Source organism: Anolis sagrei, chromosome 4 (genome assembly GCF_037176765.1).
Source record: "Anolis sagrei isolate rAnoSag1 chromosome 4, rAnoSag1.mat, whole genome shotgun sequence".
In the NCBI taxonomy this organism is placed as follows: domain Eukaryota; kingdom Metazoa; phylum Chordata; class Lepidosauria; order Squamata; family Dactyloidae; genus Anolis; species Anolis sagrei.
The window spans coordinates 76,725,205-76,751,512 of record NC_090024.1 but is presented as its reverse complement, the minus strand read 5'-3'; the positions used below and the strand labels follow the sequence as shown (position 1 = coordinate 76,751,512).

General features: G+C 40.5%; 1 protein-coding gene across 1 annotated transcript in view; it reads left to right on the top strand.

Annotated features, from left to right (window-relative positions):
- Window positions 1-293: 293 nt before the first annotated feature.
- PARD6G (par-6 family cell polarity regulator gamma) overlaps window positions 294-26,308 on the top strand; it is a 93,466-nt gene continuing 67,451 nt past the window's right edge. Inside the window, exons 1-2 of the mRNA XM_060774927.2 lie at window positions 294-750; window positions 25,430-25,652. Coding sequence (XP_060630910.2) covers window positions 679-750; window positions 25,430-25,652 — 295 coding nt within the window. The 5' untranslated portion in view covers window positions 294-678. The remainder of the gene's footprint in view (window positions 751-25,429; window positions 25,653-26,308) is intronic.

The window sequence follows — 26,308 nt, the reverse complement described above, 5'->3', positions numbered from 1 at the left end:
CCCAGCCAGTTTACCAGCTGTTAGGATTTCTGGGAGTTGAAGGCCAAAACATTTGGGGACCCACAGGTTGAGAACCCCTCCCTGTCTTAGAGTGTCTTTAATGGGGCAAAGATAAATAGACGTTTGGCATCCTGACCGAAAAGCCACCCAGCCAATGAGCGAGAGCGGTGGCGTGACGTCACCCTTGGAATTCCATTCCGGCGCCCCCTGGCGGCCAGAGGGAGTCGGAATACGAAAAGGAAAAGTGGGCGGTGCCGCTGAGGAGGTGGGCGTGGCCCCGTCTGGGCCACGCCTCCCCCTTGAGTCAGAGGCGCGCGGCGGGCGGGCTGCCTGGGAAGCGAACGCAACAAACAGAACCCCGGAGAAGCAGGCAGGCAAGCAAGCGGGCGCGCTGATTGGCGGCCGGGGACAAAGTCGCGGAATCTTGGGAGCCCGAACGTTCGGAAGAGAGAAAGAGAGAGCAAGAGAGTGGGCGCTTTCTCCTTGGGAGGCAGTATCGGCCGCACCGAGCCCAACGCGCCGCTGCCTTCTTCGGAGGAGGAGGAGGAGACGGAGGTCGGAGGCTTTCGGGGGAGCGGCGAGGAGGAGGAGGAGGAGGACGGCGGCGGCGAGTTGGCGGCGTGGGGGGAGGAGGAGGAGGAGGACGACTCGGGGAGGGGGGGACCGACGCCCGGGAAAATGAATCGGAGCTTTAACAAGTCCCAGAGTCTGCGGAGTTTGGGCCACGAGCCGGTGGAAGTCAAAAGCAAGGTAAGCCGCCCCCTTCCCCCCCTCCCTCTCTCTCCCGCCCCCCAATGAATGGAGAGGAGAACTTTCTGCGCCCTTCTCTCCATCCCCGGCTGTGCCTCTCACGTGGTGGGGGGGGAGGGGGGGCTGCTGGATTGGGAACTCTCCCCCCGCCCTCCCAGAAGACGCTTCTCCTGCCCTTTTGTTGCCTTTCTCCGCTCCTCTTGCCGGGGGTCTCCACGCCTCCCTCCCTCCCAAAAGGAGCCCCGAGGGAGGGAGAAAGGGGGGAGGACGGGGCCTCGAAAGGGTCAAACTGTCGGGACAAACTGGATCCCGAAGGCTTTTGTTCAAGGCGCCTTTCCGCAGAAGGGTTGGTGGTCTTTGCCTCTTCTCTTTCTTTCTTTCTTTCTTTATTCCCTTCCTTTCTTCTCTTTTCCTCCCCTTTCTTTTCTTCTTCCTTCTTTCCCTTCCTCCATCTTTCCCTTCTTTTTCCTCCTTTCCCTCCTTTCCTTCTTCCTTCCCTTCCTTCTTTCCCTCCTTTTCTTCTTCCTTTTCTTCCTTCTTTCCCTTCCCTTACTCCTTCTTTCCTTCCTTCCCTTCCTCCTCCTCTTCCTCCTTCTTTCCCTTCCTCCTTGTTTCTTTCCCTCCTAACTTCCCTTTCTTCCTTTCCTCCTCCTTTCTCTTCCTTCCCTTCCTCTTCCCTCCCTCCCTTCTCCTCCTTCTTTCCCTTCCTTTCCTTCCTTCTACCTTCCCTTCTCCTTCCCCTTCCTCTTCCTTCTCTTCCTCCTTCTTTCCCTTCCTTTCCTTCCTTCTACCATCCCTTCTTCCTTCTTCCCTTTCCTCTTCCTTCCCTACTTTTCTTAACTTTTCCTTCTTTCCTTCTTTTGATTCTTCTTCACTCCCTTCCATTTTTCTTCCTTTCTTTCTTTCTTTCTTTCTCTTTCTTTTTCAGGGTGCTTTTTTTTTTTAGTGATTTTGCGCTTCCCCCAACTCCTCTGCCTCCCCAAATTCTCCATGGCCACACATTCCTCCTCCCCCTCTTTCTCTTTGGAACATCTCTCTCTCTCTCTCTCTCTCTCTCTCTCTCTCTCTCTGCCTGGCGCCCCTGATGCTGCTTTGCGTGCCTTCAGCTCCGCCAACTCGCTCCTCTGCTCATCCTGTTTCAACTTGTTGGGACAGTTGCGCCTCTCCTGTTCTGGCTCTCTTTGCCTCTCCCAAGCCGCCCCATCTCTCCACAGAGATCTTCTGGGCGCTGAATGTGGGAAAGAAGCTGGTCGCCTAAGCCTGCTTCCTCAAGGCGGACTAGGGCCCCTTCCACACAGCTGTATAAAATCCACATTGAACTGGACTATATGGCAGCCTGGACTCAGATAACGCAGTGCCCTTCTAGACAGACTATATCTCAGGATCTGATCTCAGGTTTTCTGCTTTAAACTGGATTATATGAGTCCACACTGCCACTTAAACTGCCCTGACTCAGTGCAATGGAATCCTTGGAGTTGTAGATTGACAAGGCCTTGAGGATTCTCTGCCATAGAATACTAGCACATCAACTCTCAGGATTCCATCACATTGAGCCATGGTGGTTCAAGTGGTGTCGAACCACATTTATTCTGCAGTAGAGATACACCCTTCATCTACTGGTGCCACCAAATTAATTCTCTCTGGGCCCTTCCAAACAGGCCCTGTATCCCAGGATCTGATCCCAGGTTTTCTGTTTATCCCAGTGTGGACTAATATAATCCAGTTTAAAGGAGAAAACCTGGGATCAGATCCTTGGATATAGGGCCTGTCTGGAAGGGTACTCAGTTAGCCTCAAAGGTTCTACACAAAATCTCTTCACGCAGGCCCATAGCCAGGATTTCGATTCGGGGGGGGGGGGGGCGAGTCTGAGTGAAAGAGGGTCTACCCTAGCAAACCTTCTGTATTGTTACCCCAATGCCCCCATGCATATGGGATATATTGAGCATGGTGATCAGATCATGATATGAATAAACATAACAGTTTAAATAATGCACCAGTAAGGCCTTTTCGCGAACCACCATGAGAATTTCGGGGGGGGGGGCTGAAGTGGGTCTTTATAGTGGGTGGGGGGTGGGTTGCTCTCTCCATTAGACATGGGATGTATCCACACAGTAGAATTAATGCCGTTTCATCGCTGTGACTAAATGCTGTGGAATCATGGGAGCTGGAGTTTTCTGCAGTCTTCTTCCAAAGAGTGCCGGTTCCTCACCAAACTTCCTGGATTCCATAGCATTGAGCCCTGGCAATTAAAATGCACTAATTCTACAGTGTAGTCTAAACTGCATCTCAGCCTGTAGGCTCACTCCCCTCCCTTCCCCATGGCTTTTGGAAGAGCCTTCTAAGGAACATTGAACTTGAGCGAAAACAGCCTTTCTTGCCCTCGCACTGAGCCTGGCCAATGACAGGGTGTGTGCCTGGATAATGAGACCTAGATTACATACCTCTGGTTCACATGCTTGGTAGTCAACCTCAGATTCCAAAATGTTTTAAAAATAGTAAAAAACAAAAGAAAAACAAAATAGTAAAAAAAAACCCAATGGATTGAGGGAACTAGTCCAAACAAGCATATTGTCTCATGGAAGAGAAACCGAGTGGTCTGCTAGAAGATGTTGGACAGAGCTTCCACAGTTCTTTTGGTATTTGAAGATGATATTTGAACATGTACGCATCATTTAGCCATCATGCCTAAGAGCTGTTGATAGACCCATCTGCCCTGGGTCATAGTCATTTAAAAAAAATCTTTTTGGTAGACATCTCCCTGTCTAGTGGCAATGGAGTCTCACATGTTTCTGTGTGTTGTGTGGGACAGTACTTCCCACTGCTGAATATGCTCCCAAACGTAGAACCAGGCCTATCATTAGGCAGAGTGAAGCAGTCGCTTTAGGGTGCAATAGGAAGACTGCTGTGTGTTTCATGCAATGAAACCCTATATGGCTTGCTACCTTCAAATATGGTAGGTATGTTGACTTGTTGTCATAAGCCTCCAGGTCAGCTTTGTAGCATAATGCCTGGCTGACCGTTTTCACCAAGTGAACTCAAAGTTTAGTATTACACTGTGTAACACATTTTCCCCCCTGGGTTATAAATGTCATTCCCTAATTGGTTCTTTCATTAAAACATGAAAAAAAGTTTAGTAATCTGCAAAAAACTTCGTTTTTGTGGGACATCTTGCAGCACATTTTCTATAGTTTTTCAATGAATATCTAATCTCAACCAATTCAACATAGGCCCCATCTACACTTTTATTTATCTCTATATATAAAAACTAGCCATCTCCTGCCACACGTTGCTGTGGCCCAGTCTCTGTATATGTTTTGTGTGTGTATATATTTGTGTATATATGTATATATCTGGTTTTGCGCATGCGTTCTAATGTATTTTTATTTTTTGGCTTTTTAAGTCTTTCCCACTGTGTTTTTGAGTGTTTTTATGAGTGATGGTCACTCGTTGGCCTAATAGGTGTATTGTGTCCAAATTTGGTGTCAATTCACCCGATGGTTTTTGAGTTATGTTAATCCCACAAATGAACATTACATTTTTATTTATATAGATGTAATGTTTGTTTATGAGACGCACATAACTTAAAAACCACTGGACGAAATGACACCAAATTTGGCCACAAGACACCTACTAACCCAAAGTGTAACCATCACTCAAAAAACCATCAAAAACACAGCAAAAGAACTTAAAATCCAAAAAAAGGAAAAGACAATGCAGCACATGTGTTCAAATGAATTTCATGGCCCCGGCCCCTCCTGCACGAGGACACAGCAAGCACAAGAGGAACCACCAACCATCCTTCCTCTTCCAGCCAGAGCAGGATCTAGGAACGGATGGCACAGTGGTGGGTCTGGCACCAGGGAATGAAGGAAAGAGGGAATGAATGAGAGAAGGGAAGAGCAAAGTAAGGATAGAAGCAAAGACCGAAGGAAAGAGGTAGAGAAGGAAGAAAGGGAAGGAAGAAAAGAGGGAGAGAACGTTGTCCACACCAATGTATGACGGGTACAGCTAGTAATTGTATAAACCTCTTTATGCATCTTTTCTGATCATTCCCACTTAACTAAGAATGATTCTTGGATGCGTCAATCTTTCTTCATTGGAAATGGATTTAAAACAGTCTGGCCCTCTAGGATCTTTTGAGCTATGTCTCCATACCAGGCCCCTTCTACACTGCCATATATTCCAGTTTATCAAAGCAAATAATCTGCATTGTCTGCTTTGTACTGGATTGTATGAGTCTACACTGCCATATAATCCAGTTCAAAGCAGATAATCAGTGGACAAAGGGCCTATGACATACTTGTTCACCCTACACTTGTAAGGCAAACATACTCGGCCACAAGTGATGGCCCAGGATGACTATGACATACTTGATGACATCACAGAATGTCCTGTGAGATCCCAGAGAACCCCTGAAGCAGAGAAGCATAAGATCAGAAACAAGCACATTTGGTAGGACGACTAGTATCCCTTGAACTGTGCTGCTCTGGGTACAGCAGTGAAGATACTAGTCAATGTTCTAATTAAAGAAGACCCATTGAATCTGTTGAATCTCAGAAAGTGTTATTATATAACACTTGTGGTCATGCTGGCCACATGATCTAGGAGGTGCTACGGACAGTGCTGTCTCTTAGGATTAGAAATGGAGATTACCCCCCCCCCCAAGTTGCACTCAACTAGACTTAAAGAGGAAACCTTTACTTTATGTATAAGTTTATTGTTGTTAGTTACATTCAAGTTGATTCCAATTTAGGGCAATACTATGATAGGGACAAAATTTGCTCAAAGGAGGTGTGCCATGACTGAGTGCCAACTTGAACCCTGATCTCTCGAAAAGTGATCTAACGACCTAGTCAAGCACTCAAACTAGTACACCACATTGACTTGTATATGTACACTTTAATTTGCCTATAATACCAGCCAAGCAAAATAGTTTTCTCAAATGGACACCCAAATCTAAAGTTGGAAAAAAACTGGTTCGTAACCCTTTTGGTACTAATGTTGGATAGTGGTCCTTGGTCAAAAAAAGTTTGAGAAGCACTGACCTCCCATCCAAGTACTAACCAGGGATGACACTGCTTTGTTTGATTAGGATCGTGAGCCTTGATGGTGAAAAGACAGCACTGATGTTCTGTCAACTCTGGCAGTGTTTCCTAAAGGTCATTTGTGACTCCAAAGAAATGAACTAATGAACTCAAAACTTCCATAAATACTTGTGTATATGTTGATCTTATGTATTATGGCAAATTCAAGGGTCAAAAATATGGTATAGCTTGATGAAGAGTAAGGTAAGCCCCCATCTGTCAGCTCCAGCTTCTCATGGGTAGACATGAGAGAAGCCTCCCTCAGGATGGTAAAACATCCGGATGTCCGCTGGGCAATGTCCTTGCAAACGGCCAATTCTCTCATACCAGAAACGACTTGCAGTTTCTCAAGTCACTCCTGACATGAAAAAAAGGAAAGTAGGGGGTGGTCTCTCTTTAGTAAAAGTTAAAGTGTAGTGCTGGCATGGATGTCATGGTTGCTACTTTTCTGTTGCAAAACCGAAGAAGGGGAAATGGCCCTGATGTATCTGTGTTTGTTTGGTTTTTAAAAGCACCAATGGTATGAAGTTGAGACACTGGCTTTGTGACATTAGACGGCAAGGCAGATGTTAGTTTTAAAAAAGCTAAAGAAAAAAATGTTTTGGTGAAGAGTAGCATTCTTCTGGGTGATTAACTCCACACAAGTACATTCCTACTAAATCGATTATGATAATTAGCATGTCATGTTTGCGGTCTTTTTCCCCAGGCAATGGTACAATTTTTTACTAGCGTCTTGAGAAATATTCAGGTGAAGGGGCTTGCCTATAAGGGGAAAAAATCAAGTAAACAATCCAAATTTTTGAAAGCGTGTGCTGTTTTTTCTTTCCACTTGGGTTTGAGAATCTCCCTCTTAATCCAGTTATCTTAATCCTGCTAGAGATGCCCAGTTTTATTTCAGGATCCTTCACATAGATAACTTGTGTTTATGACTGGCCGCATTTTGAATAAAGATTGCCTGTAGGTTGGATTAAATATGTCTAATATTTGAAGCAGATCTGTTCTAATAGTTGTCAATTGCTGAAGCATGTAGCATGTTTGTTCTTGCTCATGAACGGCAATTAGCAGCTTCTTACCATTGACATATTACCACCACAACTCCTATGCTTCCCTGTGTGTGCATTCAATGACAAGTGTGAGTGCTGGTTTTCGAATGTTTATTTTTCTCCATGGGATGATTCACACATACATGTACATCCCTTGATTTCCTTGTATTGACTAATTCATTGTGTGCTTAATGACAGGCAGTTGAATATGTGAACTGCTTCTCTTGACTGATTGTTTGTGTGATGTGATGCATCGGCATTGTTCCACACAGACACATGTGAATTGTTGGGTAGCAAAAATGTATATAGCTGGCCAGATTCATTTCTCTAATTTATGAAATGCGGAAGGTCTTTTAATTTAAGAATGTATCGTTTTTGAGGAATATTTGTTTTTTTTATGGATCAGTGCAGTGATATTTAAAACAGAACTTATGTTTAAATCAAATCAAAGTTTCCGTTCATTACTGACTAAGACCTTTACCTGTTTGAGCTCTAAATCTCCAGAATCCTCTAAGGTTTATTTCTAATGTATTGTGTAAAGGATTGTCTTTTATGGTTATTGAATCAAATTGTGAATTAGCATGGAAATTATCCATCCTTTTAGAAAGGTGGTAAGAGTTGGGAAAGAATCAGTTGGGATCAAACCAAGAATTGTAGGTGATGCACCATGACACCCGTCTCCACCCCAGCTCCCTCCAAACAGATTGGACTACAACACACATTAACTAAACTGGGTGGGGATGATGAGAGTTATAGTACAGTGCCTCAAGAGGACACATGGGTGGAAAAGGCTCTATGCTACAAGGTCTCGCCATTGCATTAAGTTTGTGACACATTCCCTTAGGAATAACCCTGATTACTCAGAAGCATGTCCTACTATGTTCAGACATGCCTTAAGACTGAGTAGTCAAAACATCAGGTGGACATTCTGTAAAATGCCAAATATGATTGGGTTGATAAGAGAGCATCTATTATTTTCCTAAGGGAGCAAAATACAAGAGCTTGGAAGGTTTCCTGATAATATAAAAACTTTTTAAAAATTGAATGAACTTATTAAAATTATTTGAATTTTAAAACAGTATTAAAAAGTATGTAAAATCATTACAATGAGAATCAAAGTTAGAATATGTACCAATTAAAGATCCTTCTATGCACCCAGTTTGTTGGTAAATGCCTGTTTAAACAAAAAGACCTTCACCTTCCAGATATGGGGGATGGCTAACCTCTTGTGGGAGAGTTTCCCATAATCTTGAGAAGCCATCAAGCAGGCGCTCAGGCTAGATCTACACTGCCATAGAATTCAGTTTCTGAATCTGGATTATCTGCTTTGAACTGAATTATATGAGTCTACACTGCCATAAAATACAGTTCAAAGCAGATAATCTGGATTCAGAAACTAGATTATGTGGCAGTGTAGATGGGGTCTCACATATCCTCATTAGACAGACCTGTAACTAGTGGGATCAAGAGAAAGCCCTTGCATGAGGATCTTCATACTGAACAAGGTTCATTCAGGGCAGTGGTTCCCAACCTGTGGTCCATGGACCACCAGTGGTCCATAATAACTAAATTATGGTCCTTAGCTTCACCATTACTACAGTGTTGCAATGAGAGTGACTGGTCTCATGAAATCCTCTGATAGTGCTGAGGCTTATTAAATACGGTTTTCCGTGGGTGAGCAAATGGCGACTACTAGGTATCATATGTTCTGTATCGGAAACTAGAGCTGCTGTGGTCTGTCCAATGCAGTTTTCTGAATCAGCACCCCAAAGAACCAAACTGAATCTAAAGTTGACCAAAAACCGACTTGTAACCCTTTTGGTACTAATGTTGGAAAGTGATCCCTGTTCAAAAAAAGATTGGAAATCACTGATTAAGAGAGAATAAGGTCTAAACCAGGGGTCCTCAAACTAAGGCCCGGGGGCCGGATGCGGCCCTCTAAGGTCATTTACCCGGCCCTCGCTCAGGGTCAAATTAAGTCTGAAACGACTTGACAGCACACAACAACAACAACAATCCTATGTCATCAGCCAAAAGCAGCTCCACATTTCCCATTAAAATACTAATAAGTTTATATTTGTTAACATTGTTCCTAATTTTAATTATTGTATTGTTTTAAACTGTTTCTTACACTACAAATAAGATATGTGTAGCGTGCATAGGAATTCATTTTTTTTCCAAATTATAATCTGGCCCTCCAACAGTTTGAGGGACTGTGACCTGGCCCTCTGTTTAAAAAGTTTGTGGACCCCTGATCTAAACAAACTACATTAAAATTAAAAGCCCTGTGAAAATAGCACTGCTTGGCTGGCTCACTCTAGATCAGATGCAGGTCAGGATGCCAGTTGGCATACTATACTCTTCCTGGAATATGTTCATGCTGTCATGTTATTTTAAAAAATAAAATAAAAAGTTAGATTACTCATATGTTGTAAGCAGTCACAGCTTGTCAAAACCTGTCTTAAGAACTCGAAAGGTGAGAGGGAGTACTCATGTTTTTTTGCTTATCCTCTAATGGAAAAAGTAGGAATGAGTGGGTGCAGTTCAGCATCTTGGGCCTTCAGGTGCAATAGGGTTGGAATTGTGGTGTTCCTCTTGTGTTTAAAGGGGGAAAGATGACACAACTGGGAATGGTGGAATTGTATGCTCTGCCTTTGGCTCTGAGGCTTTAAACAAGTAACTGGAAAGAGAAACGGTCTCAGAATACAGACATACCTCAGTTAACATAGCTTTCGACAAAGATGTTCTTTGTCACAATGTACCTCTTATCTTTGCCCAGCCCCTCTTTTGCTTCCCATCCTCCGTCTAGCTGGAAAGCTTTTTAAAACAACATCAACATTTACAACTGGGAGAGTGTAAAGCATTAGAAACAACAGTGGTGGTCTCTCCAGTCAACATTACTCCTTCTAGAAGCTACTGTTTGTCTAAAAAAGAGCATTTGTGTTCAACATTTCATTGGGCCTTAAGGAACGTCCAGTGCTATGTGAACTTTGCAAGCTAATTTTTGTTTAAATTTAGAGAGGTGCAATTGGGGTTTGAAGCTTTTGAAATTCTATGCATGGCTGTTGATTTTAACACTTCAGAGATGCTGATCTAATAAATCTGTTCATAGCATCGTCTAAGACTTATAGTCTTATTAACACACATACAGGTTTCCTGGGAAAGCTGCTGTGTTTATATGATAAATTGTTATAGTTCTTCAATCACAGAAATGATTTAGTGTTGTAAATATAGTGTTGTATTTGTTGGGACAGTTGAGAAGGTAGGGAAGCTAGACAAACACTTTAAGTTGAATGTTTATAATTGTTTTTAATAGCTGTTTTAATTGTAACTGTGTATTTTAATGTATTGTTTGGCATCTAATGGTTGCCTTTTGTAAGCCACCCTGAGTTCCTCTTTGGGGGTGAGAAGGACGGGATATAAATGCTCGAAACAAACAAACAAACAAACAGTAGTTGAAATAGTGCTCGAAGAATCTAATGCAGTTGTTCCCAACCTTTTCTTTGACCAGAGAATACTCTCCAACATTAGTACCAAAAGGGTTATGAATCAGTTTTGGGTCAATTTTAGATTTGGTTTGGTTATTTTGGTTGCTGATTAAGAAAATTACATTGGATAGACCACATCAGTTCTAGTTTCTGTTAAAAAAACACATGCCATCCAGTACTGGCCATCTGCTCAACCACAGAAAACCATATTTAATAATCTAGAGCTGATGTGTGGTCTATTCAATGCAATTTTCTGAAGCAGCACCCCAAATAACCCCAGGAACAGGGCTAAAAATGAAGACACCAAGGCACCCCTGCTTCCAGGCACCACATGGAACAGCTCCGCTCAGGGGGAGGGAGGGAGGAGGAGGAGAAGCAACAGTCATGAGGCTTGTTCTTGTGCCTTTCATGGGTAGTCAGCCTCTCCTCTCTCAACATTCCCATTGCTTTGGCACTATAAGAGGTTTGTGAGACCAGTTGCGCTCGTTGTAATGGTGGGGGCACAGACCAGATTTTTATTCTTGCGGACCACTGGTGGTCTGTGGGCCACAGGTTGGGAACCACTGATCTAAGACGTGGTTCTAGAACAGCTGGAGGTTCCACACATTTTCAAGCCTGATCTCAACTGAGATCTGGGTAAACTGTGTCTTCCACATCTTATTTCCCCACACGATCTTGCTCACAACATTTTTTCCCCAAAACTTATTATAACTATAGTTTGGACGTCCTCTTTTGAAGTGGGAATTCAGGCATTTAGAATTTACCAAGGAGAACCTTTCTCTTGAAAAAAAAAATCAAACTCCTTGAATAGTGTCTTTACAAGAAATAATTGTTAGGTGTATTTAAATGGCTAGTTTCTATCAAGTAGAACAGCTTTGTGACAGGATAACCCTTAATCACATTTAGGTGTATTGGGATATTGCCACATTCTTTCCTGTTTTGCTAGTGCTGTTTTTTTAAAACAACAACAACAACAATAAGTTGTTTACTATATTGGGAAGGTGGCTGATAAGCCTGAAAAATGAAGAAGATAACATCTGAGGCAAACATCCAGCATGTAAGGCTTGACAAGCCTTGTTTCCTTACCTCAAGGAGAACATGCAGTCAAAAATGAGACCCTTTTGGAAAATGGAAATCTCCAGAACCTTTTGGAGATTGTATGGTTTTTGGAAAGGGATGGCCTTGTTAGAAGTCACAACCTTTTGAAAAACGATGCCATAACCTCTTGATAAAAGTATGACCTGTTAGGGTCATAACCTTTTTTGAGAAAATGGCATTCACCAGCATTCTCTCATTCATACACACACACACAGGGAGAGGGAGAGAGAATCAGAAGTATTCTTTTTTAGTTGCCCCAAAACATCTACTCATCCTTAAAATATATTTGCCTTTAAATCATGCTCTCAAGAGACAAAAATAAACAGACTTCTCTAAAATAACATAGTTGGTTCACTCACAAATTTAGTGTATTCAGCATACAGGTACTTTGCTTATCCATCCAGTTACAAATAGAATTTGAAGTAGTTTCTCTGTGTAGGTAACACAGGGCATCTTAGAATCGGCAGTCCAAAGAATCTCTCTGTTCTGAGAGTCTAATAGATTCTCTGTTTAGTCTAAAAGTCCAGTGGAGTTTAATGGCTTCTGTAAAGCATACTGTTCCTAGTGAAGTCTCTAAAGCATACTTCTCTACCGAAGTCTAAACTGTACTATTCCTGCAGTCGTCAAATGGCACATTACTTCTAAAATGGAGCCTGAGTCCTGAACAAGCCCAGTTCTGATTACATGGTCTGTACCCCCTCCCAAAACAAAGAGGCAAACCAGTACACACATTTACAATACAGTAAGCAATTACAGTATATACATAACAAATAACTAGTGGAGACTTGAGAAGGGTACTATTTCCAACAGACCCTCGAGTTCTCCATGCATTTTGTGAAGGAACCACATTTTGACATAGAATCTTATATGGGGCTAAAATGGAGTCGCGGTGGCGCAATTGGTTAAACCCTTGTACTGGTTGAACTGCTGACTTGAAGGTCAGTAGTTCAAATCCTTGAGATGGGGTGAGCTCCCATCTGTCAGCTCCAGGTTCCCATGTGGGATCTCCTTGGCAACGTCCTTGCAGACAACCAATTATCTTACAGCAGAAGCAAGTTCTTAAGTCACTTCTGACACAAAAAATGGGGCTAAAATGGAACTAGCAAATCAATTTAGAGTCAATTCCACATTTGTATGGGTTCTACTTTTCTCATTCATTTTTCCCATTATTGCATTCATTTGTGGATTTTCTTCTTTAAAAAAAACTGTTTGAAAGTTCAAAGAAAACTTTGGTATTTCACAAAAGGAGGACAGCTTTGGAACACAAAGTACAGAATCTGATAGTTAACCAGAGTTCTGATCTATGTACTGCTGGCCTATTCAGTGCAAGTCAGGTCATGTCAGAATTCACAAAGATCAAACTCCCTCAAGTATCCTTAGTTGCCTCTGTCCTTGATTCATTCTGTGGACAAGTTAATAAAATAGATGATGTTCCTCTGCCATGTAACAATGTCTAGATTGTTCTGTTTGCTTGCTTTAATTTGTATTAAGTTATTAACAACATGACTTAGTGCCTTAATGTAACAGTTTTTTAAAAATAGGACAAACAAGAAATTTGCCAGGCAAAAGGAACGTTCAAGGAATTATATGAAATCTTTGGGTAATTGGTTCACAGCACGAGAAAATAACAAAACATTTTACCATCCAATTAAGGTGTCCCTCCATAGGTTCAAATGTGACCGTGAAGGAGGTGGAAACTCTCGGCTGTTGTTGATGGAATTAATAGAATGAAATCATTTTGAAAAGAATCTTAATTCTAATTAGTCATTTCTGTCCTCGTGTACTGTAAATGTCAGTTTTTCTAAAAGTGCTATTTCCATTTTTTTTAAATTCATGGCTCAGTGGAGATGTGTACAGATTTCTTCCAATTCTGAGTGATTATCAGTCCTTGAACAAAACAAAAAGAATAATTAGATTTTTGTGATTTAATAGTAATAATAATAATAATAATAAATATACTTTATTTATATTCTGCTCTCTCTTCCCGAGGGGACACATATATGGCAAACATTATATGGCAAACATTATATGGCAGAACACATATATGGCAAACATTCAGTGCTGTTATGCAAATTAACAAGACGGGCACTACATAAACAGAGGTAAAGGCTTTTCTCATCTTTTTCCATTTCCAGCATTTGGAGACTGTGCATGACTCTGGCCACAGAGGGCTGTCGCTCCATCTTCCATGCTGAGGGCCGTAGACGTCCTCTCGATGTCCTTATGGATGCCTTTATTTACATCCCTGTTTAAAGCAGTACCCGTTTATCTACTCATATTTTTGTTTTCAATCTGCTTGGTAGGCAGAAGCTGGGGTTGACTGTCGGGCGCTCACCCTGACCCCAGGCTTGAACTGCCAACCTTTCAATCGGCAGGATTTTCTGCAGCTTAGCGGTTCAACCTGCTATGCTAAGCTCTGCCGTAATACCTTCTAGTTGTCACACAATGTTGGAGGGAATCCTGTTTTGGGCTCAACAGAAATTGCTTGGCTTGTAATCTGACTTATTCTCAAAAATATCTTTTTCCAAGATGGTTCTGATTTAGACTGTGAATACTGCTGGCATTGTACTAGTTTCAATTTCTAGCTCATACTGAAGTTGGTTAGTCATGTGGCACTTCTATGCTATGAATGATAGCTAGGGTGAAGCAATATGATCAGCTTGTAACCTGTCTTGCTTGCTCATGCATTATTGTGAATATATTAATATACACTGACAATTGAAATCCAAGTTTTTTGCAACCATGACTAAGATTTCTTTCATACTCAGTCTATCATGCCTTGCAGAGGAGCCCCCCATGGCGCAATGGGTTAAATCCTCATGCCATCAGGACTGCTGATGAATAGGTCAGCAGTTCAAATCCGGGGTGAGTGAGTTGAGCTCCATCTGTCAGCTCCAGCTCCTCATGTGGGGACATGAGAGAAGCCTCCCACAAGGATGGTAAAACAACAAACATCCAGGTATCCCCTGGACAATGTCCTTGCAGACAGCCAATTCTCTCACACCAAAAGTGACTTGCAGTTTCTCAAGTAGCTCCTGACGTGCACACACAAAAAATCTTTGCAGACATCAAACTACAAGTATGTGTATTGACATTTAGTAACTAAAACTACTACTGAGACTGTGTGTGTGTATCTACACAAATTAAATCTTAAGCGAGTACTCTCTTAAGTTTGAAGCAGAGTTCTTTCTTTTCACATTTAACACTTGTGTGGTAATGGGATTAAAAGGACGGCAATCGTTTTTTAAAATACATTTTGTGTCAAATGTTTTTCTCCACAAATGTAGATATAGTTATTCTTCTGAGCTCTTGGTGTTTCATAATGATGTGCCACTAGAAATGTGATACCTTCTGCTTTTGGGGCATGTTAGAACAGATTTTAGGTTTCTTCCCAGATGGAGATCAGGCCATTGGTAACTGATTTTTTAAAGTCTTGTTTTAAAAATCCTTTTTAATATTTAAGAGTTGATTTGGTTTTTTTGTGGATCCCTTCCAAACATGAGAAATGAACAAACAGTATTGTGTGGGAATATTGCCGGTGCTTTTTAAAAATGAAGACAAAATGCCAGATTTCGGTCACTAATTTTAGTACTGGGTTTCTTGTGTTTATGGATGGCTGTGGTATTGTCTAAATAACAGCTGTGTGAGCAGGACTGAATGCTTCAGTTGCAGCTTTGAGTAAACATTGAATTCATATTCTTCATCAGCCCCAGACCAACCTATATTCTCTGACTTCTCCAATGTGGCAAAGCCAATGTTTGTATGGGAATCATATCTAGGATTGGACTCTGATACAAACAAATATGTCTTACGCATGTGTACATTTTTTATCTATGTATGGAAATTATTCTTACAAATAAAGGGTGTTCCTGGTAACTATTTATTTTTTAAGAAATCACTTGCAGGTGTATACTGTAGCTACTTGTACTCTAGTTACTTGTATTTATTTATTTATTTATTTATTTATTTATTACTGCACTTGTATACCGCCGTTTCTCAGCCTAAATTGGCGACTCAACGCGGTTTACAACACTATAACAATCAACAATATTCAGTTTAAAAAGCATAAAAAACAACATACACAATACACAATATTGGGCCACCAATAAAATCCAATGCATCTTTTAACTAGAACCGCCATCCAATTTCGTCGTCCATGGTTACCAATCCTTAATCATCAAATACATTGCACCGGCTTAACGGAATGCTTGTTCGAACATCCATGTCTTCAATCTTTTTCGAAACATCATCAGCGAGGGGGCTGATCTTACCTCTATGGGGAGGGCGTTCCAAAGCCGAGGGGCCACCACAGAAAAGGCCCTGTCTCTCGTCCCCGCCAACCGCACCTGTGAAGCAGGCGGGATAGAGAGCAGGGCCTCCCCAGAGATCTTAGGGTCCTGGTGGGCTGATAGGCCGAGATACGTTCGGATAGGTAAGTTGGGCCAGAACCGTTTAGGGCTTTAAAGGCCAACGCCAGCACTTTGAATTGAGCCCGGTAGCAAATCGGCAGCCAGTGGAGCTGGTACAGCAGAGGAGTTGTATGCTCCCTGCGCTCAGCTCCTGTTAGTATCATGGCTGCCGCCCGTTGGACTAGTTGGAGCTTCCGAGCCGTCTTCAAAGGCAACCCCACGTAGAGAGCCATTGAAGTTTATTATGTGCATAGTGTGCCATCCAATGTGTTGTTATGACAGGAGAAGGTTAACATCAAGCAATGCATAAGAAAGTAAATAATTTATAAAGTCATGTATCTTTAAATGTATCCCTCTGTTCTTCTTCTGCATGTGTCATTTTTTTTTTTTGTAAAACCAGAATCTCCATAAGCTTTTGGAGAAAATAGCATTCACAACCATTTGAAAATCAACCTTTTATAAAAAGTGTAATCTTCCAGAGAAGAGCCACAAAAACGTTTGAGTGAAATCTTCACTTCACTGGTATATAACCACATGTACTTATGGAAGGCAATTTGGTTTTCATTTGTTAGACAGATAACCTAGTTGTCTCTGTTAGGAACAGAGATTATGCCAATGTACAAAATATAGCAGTCCTTCAGAAGTGTTCTTTTCAGTGCCCAAAAACATCTACTCTCCCATAAAACATCTTATTTCTATATCATGCTATTAGGCCAAAGTCTAATAGCATCTCTTAATTCTAAAATGGAGTCTGAGCTTTGAGCAGTCCCAGATCTGATCATTTGGTCTGTAGACCCTCCCACAACTACAAGAATCATAGACTAAAGGGAAAGCTGCATACCAAAAACATACATATACAATACAGTAAGCAAACATGATAATATATAAAGGAATTACTAGTGGAGGTTTGAAGAAGGTTGCTATTTCCAACATAGGGACCATATAACTTACTTGTTAAAGCAGCCTCACTGGCTACTGGTTCCTTCTGAGCACAATTCAAAATATTGGCCATGGCTTGGGTGTTATATGGCTTGGGTCCAGACTACCTGAAAACTGTATCTCCTGATATGAACCTGACAGACTCTTAAAGTCCTCAGAGGAAGGTTTCTCTCTCATTGCACCCCAGGCTCCCCTGGTAAGGACACGAGAAAGCCTGCTCAGTGGCTGCTCTTCTGTGGGATCCTAGGCTGGCCTTCTTCCTGCTGTCCTTACACTGGCAATAAAATATATTTTAATTAAGCAGGATTTTAACATCAAATCATCCGGGTGTCCCCTGGGCAACGTCCTTGCAGACGGCCAATTATCTCACAACAGGAGTGACTTGCAGTTTCTCAGGTCACTCCTGACACGACAAAAAAAACCAACAACATATATTAAGCAGTGGTTTTAAAAAAATTGATTGGGGATGTTTTATTTATTTATTAAACATTTGTATGTTTTAATTGATCTTAAAATATTTTATGAACTGATATTTTTATTAAATTTTTCCTGTAAATATTTCTAACGTACCACCTTGGGTCCTGCTCTGGGAGAAAGGTGGTATATAAATAAAATAAAGAAAAAAATGAATGACATCGCAACAGTAAACACCATGTGGATGCCAGAAATATAACTAGAAGGAGACTGTATGGCATTCCTAGTTAGTATGAAAAGAACCGTGAAGTCTCCACTAGCTCCATACACTTCAGTAGAGTATCTCCCACTGCTGATTTCCGTAACTGCTCTGTGCTTTAACTTCTTAAGCTTTCGGGGGTTTATTTCCTTTTTAGCCTTACAAAGAAGCATGTGACTATTCTAACTCCTTCCTGCACTTCTGAGGGACTTCCATTTTTACCACTTTTCCATAATTTGAATAAAAATGGAAGAGAATCTGAGTGTTTATTAGCACAATGCCTACTTTTAATTCTATTTTTTCTGCCAGGTTTCTTGTAGAAAAAACTTAATTCCCATCGGCTCCCATTTCTCTGCCCTGTAAAATTAACATTTAAGGGATCACTTTCTCAGAATATGCTCCCTTAATGTTCATATTTCCCTTTTCCATGTCATCAGAAAACCCAAACCCTTTATTATTTTTAAAGCCCTCACTCTTGCTGTACCCAAGTCAGTATTCCAACTGATTTTCAGAAAAAGATAATTGTCCAGATCATTGAAATTACCAAGCTCATGGCTGCTTAGAGAGTCGAGACCATTTGTGGCACATGGAACGAATGCCAGAAGTAAGCCTTTTTATTATAACTGGCATTTATCTTTTTCTCTGGGTCAAACCATCTCAAAAATTATGAGATAGTCTGCCCAAAAGAAAAAAAAAGATAAATACTAATTATACTAAATGTGTTTACTATACTAAATGGATGCTCGTAAACCATACTGCTGGAGTGATATGTTTTATAAAATTTCCATGACTGTAACTAAAAAAAGAAAAGAAATCTGCGTGCCTTAACTTATTTCCTGCATTTATTTGTCCTTTTCTCATGTGAGCTCAAGTCTTTTTTCCTCCTCATTTCTTCCTCATGGCATCAACCCTGATGCTGAATGTGTCTTTTAACATAAATTTATTAGCAACCAGATATTTACCGTCTCTGCCTCTTCTTTATCGATAGTAGAGATTTTTCCAGATAGTTGGTCCTAATTCCATATTCTGTCTTTGCCTAAAAATAACCTTCCTGGATGAGATCAGAGTCCAGCTAATCCTCTGTTCAGTTTCCCACAATTGCCAGCTATTAAGAACACTGCTGAATCTATTTAGAGATTTCTGATTGTTTAATTGTCAGTTTTTGTGCTTACATTTTAAGCCGTAAGACTTATCTTTGGTCCTTGTCAAAGACCTCCGTGAGTGATAAAAGCCTGATAAAAATTAAATGATTGAAACAATGCTCTGATTGGTCTTTATTTGCATCTCTCCTAAGCCCTGCCTTATCTGAGATGCTGTCATTTGAATCTGCCTCATCTATCTGCTTGTTCAGAGAGAAGCCGGTTTCCAGTGTTGATTTGACAGACTTATTAGCTTTCTAATGTCTGAGGCCATTTTTAGTTCTGACCCATCACACATTGGAATTGTGCCTATTATAATGGAATTTACCCATTTTTGTTTTTCTTCGGAGATGGTTACAACTCTTTCACTGAGTTGCTTCCAAGTCTGGGAACTTCTTTTTTTGTATTTGGTTGTTCAGCTGCTTGATTGTATTCCAAGTTTGTGAGTTGGTCTCATTATCGGGTGCAATCTGTGTGAAGCATATATTCCCTGCATCATTCAAACTGCTGAGCTGCCAATTTTTGTGGGAACTCTAATGACTGCTGCCACGTCATTGGTGCTCTTGCACCTCCTTCCTTATTTTTCATTAGTTGGTTGTAACTTTCTCATTATTTCACAAGTGTATGCTAATTTATGGAAGCAAATTCTACCTTGAAGTTCCTTAGGTACTTAAGAAAATGCTTTATACTAAGTTTGACCTTTGGCGCATCCCATCCAGTACTGATGAGATGGTTGAAGTATTGCGAGTACCAACTGAATATCACTTATCCAAAATGCCCAGTTCTAGAGCGTTTTGGATTTTGGATTGATTAATCTGGATTTTGGAATATTGCATATACATGTCAACATGAGAGATATTGACAAGCTGGAATGTGTCCAGAGGAGGGTGACTAAAATGATCAAGGGTCTGGAGAACAAGCCCTATGAGGAGTGGCTTAAAGAGCTGGGCGTGTTTAGCCTGCAGAAGAGAAGACTGAGAGGAGACATGATAGCCGTGTATAAATATGTGAGGGGATGTCACAGGGAGGAGGGAGCAAGCTTGTTTTCTGCTTCACTGGAGACTAGGACACAGAGCAATGGCTTCAAACTACAGGAAAGGAGATTCCACATGAACATTAGGAAGAACTTTCTGACTGTGAGAGCTGTTCAGCAGTGGAACTCTCTGCCCCAAAGTGTGGTTGAGGTGCCTTCTATTGAGGTTTTAAACAGAGGCTGGATGGGAGTGCTTTGAACATGATTTGCCTGCTTCTTAGCAGGGGGTTGGACTGGATGATCCATGAGGTCTCTTCCAACTGTCTTAAGGGTATCAAGGACATCAAGGAAACTATAAAAACAGAGGACAATTCTGTTTCTCCAAACCCTCTTCAAACAAAGCCCATGTAATAATATTACAGTAATCCAAACAGGGTATAACAGGTGCTATTTTGGCCATTTCTGACAACTTCAGGAATGGGTGCAGTCAATAAACTTATCTTAACTGTGAAAATGCATTTCTGACCACTTCAGAACTTTGGACATCCAGGCTCAGGGTTAAATCTAGGAGTACATTCAAGCTATGAGCATGAAATGTCAGAGAGTATGTAATCCCATTCACCATACGCTGTTGTCTGATTTGCCTTTCAGATAACCAGAACTGTCTGGATTAAGCATGATTATTATTGTTTTCACCCTCATCCAGCTCCTTACTGCTGCGAGACATTGCTTTTGAACCAAAATGCTACATTGGAATTTAGTAGAAAGGAATAAATTTACATATCATTAACTCTTCAATGTTGAACTTCAAACCTCCCAATAACCTGTCCCAGCAGTTTCAAGTATGTGTTGAACAAGAAGAAACTGAGATTTTCCACATACTAACAGCCAAGGAGTCTAACACCATCTTCTGAATTTGTCCTGTATGTGGTGGCACTTGCCTCTCCACGGATACACACATCTTTTGGGGTTTAGAAACAGGACTCATTATTCTTGCATGCACAGGGGGATCCAAATCGAACACCAATTGGTATTGTATCAGATATTATTTTCAAGTCAGATTGCATCTAAGCAATTCCATAAGGCAGTGTTTCTCATCCTTCCTAATGCCACAACCCCTTAATACATTTCTTCATTTTGTAGTGACCCTCAACTATAAAATTATTTTCATTGCTACTTCATAACTGTAATGTTGTTACTGTTATGAATCGTAATGCAAATATCTGATATGCAGGATGTATTTTCATTCACTGGACCAAATTTGGCACAAATACCCGATACGCCCAAATTTGAATACTGGTGGGGTTTTTGGGGGGGAGGGTGGTTTTGTCATTTCGGAGTTGCAGTTGGTGAAGTGTTTAGCTAACCTACAATCAGAGAGCATTCTGAATTCCACCAACGATGTAGTTGAACCAAACTTGGTGCACAGAACTCCCATGACCAACAGAAAATACTGGAAGGGTTTGGTGGGCATTGACCTTGAATTTTGGAGTTTTAGTTCACCTACATCCAGAGAGCACTGTGGACTCAAACAATGATAGATCTGAGCCAAACTTGGCACAAGTACTCAGTGTTCCTAAATAGGAACACTGGTACAGTTTAGCGGCAATAAACTTGACATTTGGGAGTTGTAGTTGCAGGGATTTATAGTTCACCTACAATCAAAGAGCATTCTGAACCCCACAAACAATAGAATTGGGCCAAACTTCCTACACAGAACGCCCATGACCAATAGATGGTCTTTGGCAACTCCTCTGACTTCCCATTGGGATCCCCCCAGGGGTCCTGACCCCCAGGTTGAGAATTGCTGACATAAGAGAAGTGCTCAGAAAGCTTTAACTATGCAAATTAACTTCTGATAACCAGATATTGAAGATAACTTTAAATAAAGTCAGTCTTGCTCTATTGAGAGTTATCTGCAGATCAGTTAAGATATACAGCCTCCATTAGTACCAGCACAAGTCTTTTGTCATTCTTGTAGTGGAGAAAGGGAAGGAAACTAATGAAGGGAAAGTTTAAATCTCCCTGCTATGTGGTGGTCCTTGACTAAACCGTGCCCTTGCATGTTTATTTAACAGTAAATAAAAATATAGGGGGAGCTGCATGTACATATTGAATGCAACATGCAGCTGGATTAATTTGAAAAGTGGAATTTACTTTCCATTGTTGGTACCCTTAAAACGCTGAGCACCACATTGTATCTGTATTACTAATCCTGTAACATTACCAGAGTCTGGAAAAGTAACTTTGTTGTGATGGTGTTAAATCTTTCTCTTTAATTGTTTAAGCCAATTGCTTCATTTTATCACACCATGTTTCCCTGGAAATTCCTTGGTTAATTCACATGAGACTTTCCCTGCTGGGAAAACAGAGCTGTTGGAAAGGTAGAAGATAAAGATGGTGCATATCTTTGATGGCCTGATTCTTTACACTTTTTTGCAAAATAGAACGATTTGATCTGAACACTAATGAATCCCTTTTTCTAAGATCAGGTTTTGTACCACGGTTTTGACTTTGCACAGTATTTAAGAAAAACAGTGAGAAGCACTTGCCTGTTTAGTGGCTGCCTTGCTACTTGATCAAACTCAGTCTTCTTTCCATCAGAGTTGTTTTTAAAATGCATATATATGGCATTTGCTTCTCTTCATTTTGATTGACATAATAGTGTACATGTTGTTCTTGACTTTGATTTTGAATGAGAAAAGACAAAAAAAAATATGTTCTGTTAAGACAGGTTGGTTCCTTGGATAGCTTTTGTTGCTTTAGCTGAGAATTGACCAGACGATGACTAATATTCAGGAGAGTCTTAGGAAGAGAGCCCATTGTTTGGAAAGTAAGCATGTGTAATTCTATTTTGTTAGTCACCATTGGTAGCACTGTCAGCCTAAATTACCTTCAACCCCCTTGTTGCTCTCCCTCCTCTTTCTTTAGCTTTGTAATGTCAGTAGGGATGTTTGCATTAGGTAAGTGGGTCAAAGTAGATTACTGTACTTCATTGTGCAAAAACTGCCCTAATAAGTAGATTAGGTTCCCATAATGAAGGATTGTTCTGGTTGGTGTCTTAGTGTCGTCTGGATGATAGGGAGACATACAGCCCTTCTAAAGCTATTTTGCATACTAGTGATAGGAGGACTCAAAAGTGACAGAGGAGACACTTCTGATAAACATTCTGTGAGAGAGAGAGAGGAAAGGAGAGGGAGAGGCAGGCAGTTATCAGTGTGATACTGAGATGTGTAGCACAGATATTCACCAGCCTTTAATTGGAGAGAAGATAATGTAAATGACTGCACAGCGGTGAGAAAGTATGTATAGAACAATATGAAGCAGTTAGATTAAAATGGGTCTTAAAAGTAGCATAACTAACTCAGAGTCCAATGCATTTTCAAGGCGCTTGGGAGATCTTTAAGCCGCATTAAATCTTTCCATTGTAATCCTTACACTGTTGGTGATAGAATATCTCTTATGACTTCACATGTGTATTTGTGGGCAAACATCTGGACATCACTCTGTCAGACAATTCCTTGTAGGACCTTAAAAAGCTGATATTTTGTTTGGCAAAGACTAAAGTTCATAAATTGTTAAATCAGTTTTCATTGGGGTATGCAAGCTTCCAATCTAGTTGTTGTTGCTATTATTGCTCTTGTTATTATAGTGCACCATTGGTGTCCACGGAGGTTTAGTTCCAAGTTATTCATAGGAAGTTTGCTACTGCCTCCTTTGAGGCTGAAAGAGTGTGACTTGCTCAAGATCTGCCAGTGAGTTTCCATGATTGAGCAGGGAGTCAAATTCCCAGTCTACCACCCAAATCATGATACCATGCTAGCTCTCTTATCATAGTGGTTGTCATTGTTGTTGTTATTTATGTTGGAAGGATTCCATGAGACTTGCGTTAAGTTAAAAGTAAGTTCATTGTCTATGTTCAGATATATACTGGATATATTTTAGTTTCATGAGTTGTTCCAATATTCCCATTAACTTAAAATTGGGCTTATTAAGCAGAAAAAGCAGTTGTAGCCAATGGACACAAATATGATACTGTACCATGGTACATCAGAAAAATAGCATTTCTGGTTCCGGACATCAGGTGATTTAAGAAAGACTGTTCTACACCACAGACCCTTCACAATGAATGGCAATGGGTAGCTATTAGCTGTGCTTCTTTCTTATATCCCAGATTGCATCTATATTCTGAATGTATTTCTATTTTTCAATATTTCATCGAGTCCATTCCCATCTTGTCTACCTGCAGTCATTCTGTGAGAGTCCTTAACATTTATCTGTGGCTTCTGTTGTCAAGTACTCACATATACCTCTCCTACACTGATTGAACAGACTTCTTGTTTTCTTGGATAACATTGTGCCTTCTTGCATTTGACATATCTTGCACTTGATATCACGCAGTGAGTTCAAGATACTCATTACCAGCACTTGTGACCAGTTTCCAATGCCACCAAGGGGAAGAATATACAGTATATTTTAAAATATTTTAAAAACACTTTTAAAAGACTTCCCATGGGCCTCTTTTTATAATATGGTGATGTGAAGAGCACTTGAACTGAAGTGAGTTCCCCCAAGAACAGTTTGTATCTTCTCTACTCCTTAACCTATTCTGGTGCTGTCTCAATCAGAATTGATGCATGGCGATGGGTTAAGGAAACTCTCATAAGAATGTTCTCAAATGTCACTCACTGAATTGAGCAGAACCGACTTACAATTTGTGAGTGGTAGGTTTGTTGGAATATGACTCTGGGGTTCAAATTCCTGCTTGGTTGTGAAACCCCACTGAATGACTTTGAGAAAGTCGCTCATTTTTAACCTCAGAAATCACCGTGACAGGCTTGCCTTAGGATTGCTCTAAGTGGGAAACAGCCTGAAAGCACACAATAGCAATAGTGATTGGATCTTGCTGGGTCTTGGGATGCTGTTGGAAAATAAGGCTTGGAGGAAGATAGCACAGGGCTTCTGAGATCTTTTGCCCTTTTGTAATCTTCAAGGATGAGATGGAGGCAAAATCCGCTCCAGAATTAGTCACCTGTCCCAGCAGGGATTCTGTTTTGATCACCAAATGGTAAACTAGTCTTATTCCCAAACTCTCTGCTTGTAAATAGATGTGTTCAAAAGCACTTGAAGTGTCTATTGTACTTTTGTTTGAAGATGCTGATATTGCAGGGTGGGAACTGAATCTTCCTGGGAAGTGAGGGATAAAATTAAATCCGTAAAATAAATTTCAGGGAGATCTTGCAAGAGGAAATTGTTGCTGAGAAACGAAGCACTGTAAACGGGAAAGTGGAAATGTTGCATTTTGGTTGAGATGTATTTTGCTCTTCTTCAGGTGGGGGGTCATAGGAGAAGGTATACCTTTGTTATAACTGTGGTTTGAGATGGTAGTTAAATGTCCAGAGCCATGGTTAGCTATTGCTCTGCCTCCAGATTGTGCATTAAGTGGAGACCGGCCTGAATTTATGAAACTGAACTCAGGTTGGGGAATGGAATGAGAAAGGGAGCTCCATGGTTTGCTTTTTTTCATTCAAACTAGAGTTTTGATCCTGAAAGAAACTGCATTCAAAGTATAGCTTGCCATAATAACTGAATTACAGCAACTAAAACAATATGTCAATATTTGAGAAATGTCTCTTTATGGATGAAAATATGGAAGATTTCCTTTTGATCGGTTATTTGGAACTCAATGCGCTCCATTATTACTTCTATCTGGAATAGTAATAAGAAAATAATGTTGTTTACCAACCCTATTTATTATTCATATTTTTACTTTGTTTCATATTGTATCAAATATATTTGCTAAATCCTGACATCTGTTTCTCTTTGATTATAGTTTGGTGCTGAATTCCGAAGATTTTCCCTGGATCGCTACAAGCCAGGAAAGTTTGAAGACTTTTACAAACTTATTCTTCACATTCATCATATATCCAACATGGAAGTAATGATTGGATATGCAGATATACATGGGGATCTACTTCCTATTAACAATGATGACAACTTCTTTAAGGCCGTCTCAAGTGCAAACCCACTGCTTAGAATTTTTATACAACCACAAGGTAAGAGGACATGGTCGCTCATCTCCTGGAAGTATCCACTCTGTGTTTTTTCAAGTGATTTGCAGTTTTTGAAGCCCCACTTCAGAGGAGAATATTATATGTATTGGGTCCTCAGCCACAGTATTTAAAGGAGTATAATCTGTTATAATGGAAGCAGGATTTTGTCTTGAAGGGGAGAACTGAAATGGATCAGCATATCAAAATAGCATGCACCTAGGAAAAATTGCATATTCCTCTCATTAATATGGCAAATGCAATTGATGTTGCATCTGCTTTAGTGTTATTTTAAAATCTTTCTTGATATGCAGATCATTTAATTTGGATCTTATTGAAAAAAAATAGCAACTGAAATTTGGTGAATTTTAAGTGAACCACCCATGATCCACCAATGACTTACCGTATATACTCGAGTATAAGCCGAATTTTTCAGCCCCCTTTTTAGGCTAAAAAGCACCCTTTGGCTTATACTCAAGTCAAAGTTATTTATTATTTTACTCTGTTATTATTATTATTACATTTACATTTATTTTATTCTATTATTATTATATTCATTATTTTACTCTATTATTACTGTTATTATTACATTTCCATTAGTTAACTCTATTATTATTATTATTATTATTATTATTACATTTATTATTTTACTCTCATTATTA